Here is an 8,945-nt window from a genome sequence, read left to right as displayed (position 1 = left end):
CAGGTGCCCCACATAGGTTAGGGCACGTCATCAGCCACTTGGCCGTTTAATAAACAAGTCGTGCTGTGCTATTCAAACAGGGCCATGACAAACCCTGTGACAAGGCGCATACGCAAATATTTAAACTACGAATAATGCTTCTTATAGTAAAGATTATCAATGATTGTCTTACGTGACATACATATATCGTTTTGTTATTTATGAATGTGATAATTTTTTATGACTTTATACATCAAATAACAAATCGACACACGTGTGCTAGATCAGGCGATTACTAATAATCTTTGTTATGATTAGCATTACTTTTCAACTATAGGCCACGTCACCAATTAATTATCCATTATAGCCAAAATCCATATAACAATGGATTAGGCCCACCCATTCGTACTAAACATGAATCAATATGACCCACTGACAACAACTTAGTGCTTTTTTTAAATAAATTTTAAGTTAATTAAAATTAATTTTTTGACCGTTATTTCACTATTTCAGTCGTCATTTTTGAATTCTTCTCTCACAAATAGAACTAACTTTATCTCTAACGGTAAAAAAATCAATTATCGAAATTCCTATCAAACAAACACTAACACCCAACCCAAATTGATGGTAGAGTTTAAAAAATTATGCTATGTAGTAGTATCACGAATTTTAAGCACCAGACTGCATGGCAGTGAAGTTCACCATCTCTTTGTCAATAACACTGCATAGCATTACTCGAGTTTTAATGTCAATGTGCAGTTTAGTTACACTGTCTACTTTTTCTTCTCGGTCTCTTTACACTTGAAGCATAAATACCAATCATGGCATACTGGGGGGAAATATATATATATAAAATCTGTTCCTTGGCATAAGCTGACCAAATAGTTTTAATTATTACAAGATACAAGAGTGAAATTTTAGCTCAAGCCAGAGGGGGGGCAAAAAAAAGAATATATTGCTCTTCTCAAACCACCGTATACACTGACTTCCCATCTGGTTCATCCAAGTCAGGTAACAAACTTGACTTTACCAAGAACAACACTCAGTAATGGAAAATATGATCGCTGTACATATGGGCCGTCATGTTCAAGGATTGAAGCATGGCCTCTCCTTGTTTATTAAAGCTGAAAACAGATAATCCACCATTGTTGATGTCAATTGCGCGGAACCTGGACAAGTAATCAAACTGAAATTATCAGGAATAAAGAACTCAACTCTTGTAGGAAGGTTTCCTGGAATTTGGAAAAGCTATATGCTGCAGAACATTGGGGCAATACTACATATAGTTGGATAAAGAAGATCAGTTAGTACCATTACTTAGAATAGCTTTCTCGCGGGTCAACAATAGATTAATGATTTGCATAAGACCCCATTATGTTGATGTATTTATGATGATTTTCGGGGCAATTACTCCATTATTGCATTACTATCTGAAATGCCAGCCGTACAATTCAAGCTTATAAGAACTCTTGATCCATGTTTGGTACATAGTATTAGATTGTAGTGGACAATACAATGAACAACATTTCAACTTATGTTTCTCTCTATATTATTCAGTATTTTCTATTCTACCTTACCAAATATGCCAATGATGTTTAAAAATACTCGTATGGTGTATTCAAAACAAGAACTCAATGTCACCAAGGACAATTTAGATTCTTGACATACCTCTCAGGTCCTAGTCCAAGAGCAGTGCAGATCAATGCCCTCAGTATCGATTTGTGAGTTACAACCAAGAAATTTTCCCCCTGACCAATAAAAACACAAAGAATTATGCTAATTTTTATGTAGAGAATTGGCATTGTCATTTACATAAATATTGTCAATAGATAGGTCTTACGGGTGTAAAGAGTATTTCCATCCAAGCTTCACGAGCCGTTTCCCAGAGTTTTCGAACAGGATAGACACCATCAATGCAAAAATTCGAAGGATCTTCTCTCCACATGGTGAACTCTTTGGGATATTTCTTCCTGGCATCCACTGCCTCCAAATACTAAATATGATTTACATAGTGATACCTAAGGGTGATTTTTAGGAAGCAGAATCCAAAATTCAATGTGATCTTAAACCATATTTAACTTCTAAATCAATCACATTTCACTATAAAATATATTCAACTGATATTTTACACAGTAAAGAATAAAGATTGAATTGACTCTAAAGATAAAGTGTGAGGAGAGGAGGAGAGAGACCATTTCTCATGCCTTCAAGAAAAAATAGATGAGCCTCCTTCAGCGAGTCAAGGAAAACCAAAGGCTGATCCCTCTTTTCCCACAAAATTTCAGCAGTGGACTGCATTGTACACAGGCAGTTGAGAAGTTGACAAATTACAAGGCATTGGCTGACTTAATTACAGCAATCAAACCTTGGCACGAGATATTGGACTTGAGAAACACTGATCAAAGTGCATCTCAGCTAAGGCCATTCTGCACCTTTCTGCTTGTGCAACCCCTGCTTCAGATAAGACCGACTGGTTTGAGCTGCCCTACATGCATAACAATAAGGTGAGTTGGATTATCATGACTTCTCAAGGCACAAGTGAATGAGGAATTCTTCAAGTTCGAGATTTGATTTTACTTGAAGAATATCTTTTATTTGAATAGATTAACACGATTGAGACTGTATTCCAACTTCAGAGGGTTTTAGAAGCAATGCTTAAACACTAAATTCTCCGTAATGATGGCACATTGACATTCACGCTCAACAAGAAAACTATTTTAATTCTGAAACACTTTGTGAAAAATTTTATTTTTCATTTGTTAAATTATTTCAGTCAAAATTGTATTTAAACTATATTGGATGTTTTTGTTACATGTATTGTTATGAAAATACACAGACCAATCTAAAAAGTTAATATTGATATAGTTACACGATATCCACATGTTCATTATTGTTAAGATTTCAAGTGGAAAAAATAATTAAAATATTTGTTAATTTTAGAAAACTTTGAATTCAGACTCTGCAACAAGAATATTACTCATACAAGCAATTGATGAACTACGAGACATACAGTCTCTTTATGCAAAAAGATACTAAATTTATGGATCTTAGCAACATTAGTGTACAGCTGCAGTATAAATATCTGAATTTGATATGCTTGGACCATGGAATCACAACTTTATTTTCCAGCTAGGTAGATTAAAACATAAAGATAGCTTGGGAAACTTCAAAATTTAAACAAATTTCAGATTTTGTAGAGTTTCTAGAAACTGAAAATGCAGCTAAATAATTCAAACAATAAATCTAACTATCTAAATATGTTTATACAAGAGTTCATCAACATATGTAAGCTTTTGTCAATTTAGGAACGATATTCATAAGTCCAAGGAACATAAGAACATAAAAGAGAATCAGAGAAACAAACCTGAACTCTACCTTCTTTATTCCAAGAGCTAAGACCATGCCGTACGAGAGTTACCTTCTTTGGTGAAGACAACAACTTCTGAGTAAGTGAAGTTGTTGCTCTTTGGAAATCATATGCACCACCAGTCAATGAAGAACTATTTTCAAGTTCAACTGTGGTGGATGCAAATAGAGCCATGTTGAGTTGTCATATTGATTAAAAAGAAAGGCGTGGGCAGACAGGAGGGAGGGAGACGTCATAATGAATTAGAGATAAAAACACAGAAAGATCAAAGACCTTCACTTTGTGCACTGCCAACAACCTCTCAGCATTTAGTATACACATTCATCGATGAATCTATCATATCACTGTTATTACACCGAATGTTGCCATTCACCTGTTACTCTATGACATTCTATTTTATGTGGTATAATTGAAGCATGAAAATTTCCCCACAATTTGAGCAAATATCTTTATATTTTACAAGATTATGAACTTCTAGATAAATCAGTTGCTAAGATTTCCACATCTGACACTACTGAACATATTGACATTTCTAGATAAAAGAATCGGGACAATACGTATGCACCTGATCATGGCTTTTCAACGGATATGATGGTACTAGAGAGGATATCATGATTCATGTTATGACACCTATATTTTACACAATCAGGCCTTACATCTACAGTCTACACAACCCTTGGATACATCTTGCCACCTTCAGCAATCAAATGAATGGGATGTATGAACAATGCAACACACAAGAAAATGCTTGCTGAGTAAAAAACATGATCAACAGTGCAACTGCAAACTTAGTGGTATGCTGATCAACTCCCTTCTCTCCCGACTCCAACTTTCCAAGATACATAGTAGAATTCCCTAGCCCAGCCCGCTTATCCACAAGACACAAACAAACGATATTAATCTTCAAATCACATAGCATAAAATACAACAGGCTCAGAAGGCACACAGAGATGCACAATCCAATACCCATTACAATCTGGAAAGTATCATTTCTTGGTTCAGTCATAAAAACAAACACATAAAAGATAACGAACAAGCTGAAGTTTTTCTGAAGTACCAATTGTGATGGGAGGGTCCGGACTTGCAGAAGAGCACGTAATTCGAACAGTTGAACATGGGCAACCAAGAATCTTAGGAGATTTTCTTGAATCCGAAATTGTAATTGAGGAAGACAAGAAGGGAGTGCTGGACAGAGCTGTACAATTCATATTTGATAAACTCCGCCTGAATGCTAATTTTCTGTTAACTGACTGTCGATTTGCTACTACTAATTGAAATATCGCTAAATATTTTGGGACGTTGCCATGTGTGACGAGGAATAGCCATTCATCGTATGAGTATCTGATTATATGGTTGCAGTTGGCCGGCTATCACTTGTTTTAGTTTGATATATACTCTTGGGTGTGTAGAATATTCTTGAATTATATTTTTTTTGTCTAAAAATATAGCTCCTAGAGATTTAAATTTGAATTTCAATATAAACTGAAATCAATAATTAATTTTAATCATATATTTTATAAAATGTATAATTTTTTAATCTTATATTTCATCAATCATTAACAAAATCTATATTTTTTTCGATTATGCTACATGTATATTTTAACTCACGGATAAGTGATTTGGTGAGATTTGATTTGGTCAAAATCTCATCAACCCAATAAGAAAAATTCTATCTTTTTTTTTTTTTTTTTTTTACACTTCATTAATTTGTAAAAACTTATGTACATGATAATGTACAACAAGTATTTTTATTTATTTATTTATTTTTACTATTTTAGACCAACGCCTTGCATAATTGTTTATCTTGTGTACAGCATTAATTTTTAACATTAAGATGAAAAAGTAACATTTTTATATAAATTTCTTATGAAACATCTTGTCTTATTAAAATAGTTTACGTCATGATACAATTTTTGTTTTTGGCCTTTGACCATGAATATCTTTAAAAGGAAAAAAAAATATATATATATATATATATATATATATATATAACAATTAAGAAAAATGAAAATAAAATAACATTTGATGTACATAAATATTATATTTCTAATCTGTCCAGTATCATGAACTATGTTTTAGCCAACATCACGCCTAGGCGTCGCTTTTTAGAACATTGGGTAAAGCTCATATATGGTTTTGATACAAGGAGAAAAAATACATGTAATTATTGCAAAATTAACTTGCAAAATGCCAGCCAATTGTTGCCACTAGATGCTTTGTTTTCCACGTGGATTATTTCATTAGCTTCGGCTAAAGGAAGTTAATCCATACATGACTGAGATACAATATCTGAGTTCACATATAATTTTGGTACATATGTGAGTTCATATATGATTTTGATACTCGAGGTAGTTTTTATTACTGTTTGTGCATATAACCTTAATTAATACAATAAAATGATTTTGAACGACAAATAGTAATTTTGATATATTGCACTGAACAATATTGAAAAGAAAAACATAAAATTATTTCGTGTGCATTCTTTTAGTCTCATATAATTATATTTCCAATACATCATCCCAAAAATGCCCATAATAACCATTAAGAACAATAGGTAGAAAATCATACGAAATTACTAGTGCTTCTACGTAAAAGTGGCAACGTTCCCACAGAATAAAAGGCAAGTTCGTAAGAGAAGAGGTGCCTAAGATTTAAGGCTGAAAAGATTCAGGAAGTTGTGAAGGGAGTAGAGAAAAATGAGAAGATATATAACTGCAGCCAAAAAGCCAGCAATTACAGCTCCTGTAACACGGTCACAGAACTTTGGAACTTGCCCACAAATTGGTAGCCAACCTGCATGACTGTTCCCCTTCTTCCCCACCTGCCCTATAGCCAAACATGCTGATATGCTTGAATCCAGCAACAAAGCCATAATCTACAAAATTTTCAGAAAAGAACACTCTAATTAGCCTATATTTACCCCAAAAAAATCTAGAAATGTTGACCATCTCATCTAAAGAGTTCAAAAATTATTACAAAAGTTTTTAGATGACGCTTCCAAGCGAGGAGTTTCTTGAAATGAGCCCTAATAAGGGGTTCCCCATATTGAAAAGCCAGATGTCCGATCATGCATAGACATGCATTTTCAAAAATTGTGCAAATGTCGGAATTTTGAAGAAAAAATGAATCTGGTATGCGCGAAAGAGGCGTATTGAAGTTAATCTAATAAATACGGTTGTCCTCTCTATGAATTTTGAGGTTTTAGACGAGTTGTTTTAGCAGTATAGAAATTCAAGTAATGTTTCTTACCAAATCAAAAACCAAGATCAAGTGCCCACACGAATTCTTCGAAGGGAAAAAGAGCATTATAAGGGTGTAACCACTTGCTATTGCATTTATTAACGCAAAATACCTGCAGACAAACATAGAAATATCATGAGAAATTTCTCTGTCAATGATACATAATTAAGAACATTATTGGACTAGTGGTCTTGCTTGAAAGTTGGTGAATCTGTAAATTTGGCTTCAAATTTCATGTTGAAGACTTGTGCAGAATCCTTGCTCGTCACCATGATAACAGTTGCAGTAACCGCGGCGCCCAAGGCCAGGAGCCTAAGCAAAAAAATGGGAATTCTCTTGGCCAAACTCATGATTAAATGTATATATTTTTCAATATAAATCTACAATGGAGTTTGATTTAATCTGTGAAAGAGGAGTAGAATGGAGAGATGAAAGAAAATGTGGTAGGAAAGACAGATAAGTGGGAGGTGAATTCATCTTCTTGTAGATCTTTTCTGGTCAATTTCTTGGTTACCTAATGATATTTGCACGTAATATTTGTCCCATGTGTACTTAGTAAAATAGAGAAAATGGCTTTATTTAATTCCGCAGTTGTATTGCTTACATATAAGTGTGGGGATTGAAAAAGACGCATACGGTGTTAATTATCGAGTATCGTAAGCAATTCTTAGATTTTCACTTCCGTGTCTCTTCAAGTTGCAGCCGTAACTAACCTTCGATTTATTTAATCATGATAATATAAATTGGTACATTGACTTGGAGTTAAAAAAGATATGTGACCGTCTTACGGCGAATTCGCCCAACAATTCAACCATTATCAATTTTGGCCAGCGATTAACTGTGTAGGTGTGATTGCAAGTAGATTGACGACTCGGCTGTGAAGCGTTGACGGCTGTATTCGGTTCAACTACCAACCGGTCGAGTGTTTAGGCTCTTACCATTGATAATTACGTAGACAATAAATTGTAACAAGTAATTGTTAAATGGGGCTATAACTTTTGGGTAGACGAGGGAAAATTTTGGTATTTTATATGTTTGGCAGCTGTATAACTGTATTCGCTTCATTTTAGGAATGTTAGTGGACCGACCAGCTTGAAAAAAGTCAACTTGGCTCGATTCGGCTCGATTCAGTAGCTCATTCATTAATGACATGAGTCAAGCTCGCTCACAAGGGAAAATTGTCATTAGCCTTTCTTCATTTCCAATATCTATAATTGATTTGTAAGTGAAGTGGTAAAATTGTGGGAATGAGGGTTTGAATTTCACAACTTTTAAGTTAAAAAGTCTAAAATTGGAAATTATTATTACTTATGAGTCATAATTATTCACAAAAAAGGCGCAAAATATGGCCATTGTGTAATTCAGTTTCTAACATTTTTTTCCTTGTCAACGTCCTTAGTTGATGTTTTATGTGCTCAAATAGTCACTTTTCAGAGATAACATCCATTTTACCTATTAAAAGTCAAAATTTTAAATTAAATTTTACAATGTCGTTACTTTTAACTAGTTAATAAAGAGTAATAAAAGTTCAAATCGATGGAATCCGTGAAAAATGAAAATTTGCACGTGTAAACTATAGTTTAAGGACCTCTGTGCCAAGAAAAAATGTCAAGGGACCAAAATCGCACAAAAATCGTATGTTAGGTACCATTTGCTCCAAATTCCCAGATATTTACACTATTTGTATACTAATCTATTTCTTTTCATGCTTGATACACTTCGCAATGAGTTGGACGAATGTGGAATTCCATTGCTTTGTTTTTATCTTTAAATTTCAAGCTTCACATGACTTCACCTGTGGCTCCTTTAGATTTATTACATGGTAATAAGCTAACAGGAAGGGGTGGATTTGGGGGGCCTCCTTTGGGGCCCAACTGTTCTCCGAGGCTTCAATATACTAGTACCTGCCATCAAAACATCATGAAGGATTCAGTGAACGTCTTGAAATGCAGTAACACAAGACAAATCACTTTTTCTCCCTTCTAGTAGATGCTTTTTTTTCTTTTAAATGAAATTGTTCAGTATCTGTACTCGGATGATCGAGCACTCTTCTTGCTTCCTTGCCCTATCTCGCTGGAGGCTTCTTGAAAAAAGCGGTGGATGCCCTCAACCTAACTTTATTTTCTTATATAATTTTTTTTGTGATTTTTCTAATGTAGGACTTTTTTACATAATAGCCGAGCACAAAAGATTTTTTAGTTCAATCGTGACTCCGCCCTTGCTAATAGGGTTTTAAAAAAAGCTGAGAATTAATGATTCTATAGACAAATATAAAGCGCATTTGGTAGCTAAAAGGTATAGACAAATGATAGGTTTGATGATTCGACATCAATTCTTTTGTGTCTAATTATAACATCAT

The 8,945-nt window shown here is 34.0% G+C and overlaps 2 protein-coding genes across 2 annotated transcripts; both read right to left on the bottom strand.

Annotated features, from left to right (window-relative positions):
- Nucleotides 1-801: 801 nt before the first annotated feature.
- LOC111402298 (probable 2-carboxy-D-arabinitol-1-phosphatase) lies at nt 802-4,716 on the bottom strand. The gene is made up of 7 exons (XM_023030484.1): nt 4,404-4,716; nt 3,344-3,495; nt 2,345-2,464; nt 2,172-2,271; nt 1,820-1,959; nt 1,648-1,727; nt 802-1,148 (listed from the first exon to the last, which is right to left on the bottom strand). Exons 1-7 carry the CDS (start codon nt 4,552-4,554, stop codon nt 1,022-1,024), a joined length of 870 nt encoding a protein of 289 aa, XP_022886252.1. The 5' UTR covers nt 4,555-4,716; the 3' UTR covers nt 802-1,021.
- A 1,073-nt stretch (nt 4,717-5,789) lies between these two features.
- Nucleotides 5,790-7,050, bottom strand: LOC111402779 (CASP-like protein 1C1). Its single transcript, XM_023031114.1, has 3 exons — nt 6,782-7,050; nt 6,596-6,698; nt 5,790-6,221 (listed from the first exon to the last, which is right to left on the bottom strand). The coding sequence occupies exons 1-3, from the start codon at nt 6,934-6,936 to the stop codon at nt 5,991-5,993; spliced, it is 489 nt and encodes a 162-aa protein (XP_022886882.1). The 5' UTR covers nt 6,937-7,050; the 3' UTR covers nt 5,790-5,990.
- Nucleotides 7,051-8,945: the final 1,895 nt, after the last annotated feature.

Source organism: Olea europaea, chromosome 10 (genome assembly GCF_002742605.1).
Source record: "Olea europaea var. sylvestris chromosome 10, O_europaea_v1, whole genome shotgun sequence".
Lineage (NCBI taxonomy): Eukaryota > Viridiplantae > Streptophyta > Magnoliopsida > Lamiales > Oleaceae > Olea > Olea europaea.
Note: the sequence above shows the minus strand (reverse complement) of the source record. Positions and strands in the feature narration are given on the sequence as shown.

Excerpts from the sequence above, each read along its gene's own strand:
- LOC111402298 (XM_023030484.1), bottom strand. The coding sequence starts at position 4,554 with ATGAATTGTACAGCTCTGTCCAGCACTCCCTTCTTGTCTTCCTCAATT. Across the intron at positions 1,728-1,819 it reads TGGAAATACTCTTTACACCC|GGGGAAAATTTCTTGGTTGT; the intron begins GTAAGACCTATC and ends TTTATTGGTCAG. Across the intron at positions 1,149-1,647 it reads CTTGGACTAGGACCTGAGAG|GTTCCGCGCAATTGACATCA; the intron begins GTATGTCAAGAA and ends TTACTTGTCCAG.
- LOC111402779 (XM_023031114.1), bottom strand. The coding sequence starts at position 6,936 with ATGAGTTTGGCCAAGAGAATTCCCATTTTTTTGCTTAGGCTCCTGGCC. Across the intron at positions 6,699-6,781 it reads ACAGATTCACCAACTTTCAA|GTATTTTGCGTTAATAAATG; the intron begins GCAAGACCACTA and ends GTTTGTCTGCAG. Across the intron at positions 6,222-6,595 it reads TGATCTTGGTTTTTGATTTG|ATTATGGCTTTGTTGCTGGA; the intron begins GTAAGAAACATT and ends AAAATTTTGTAG.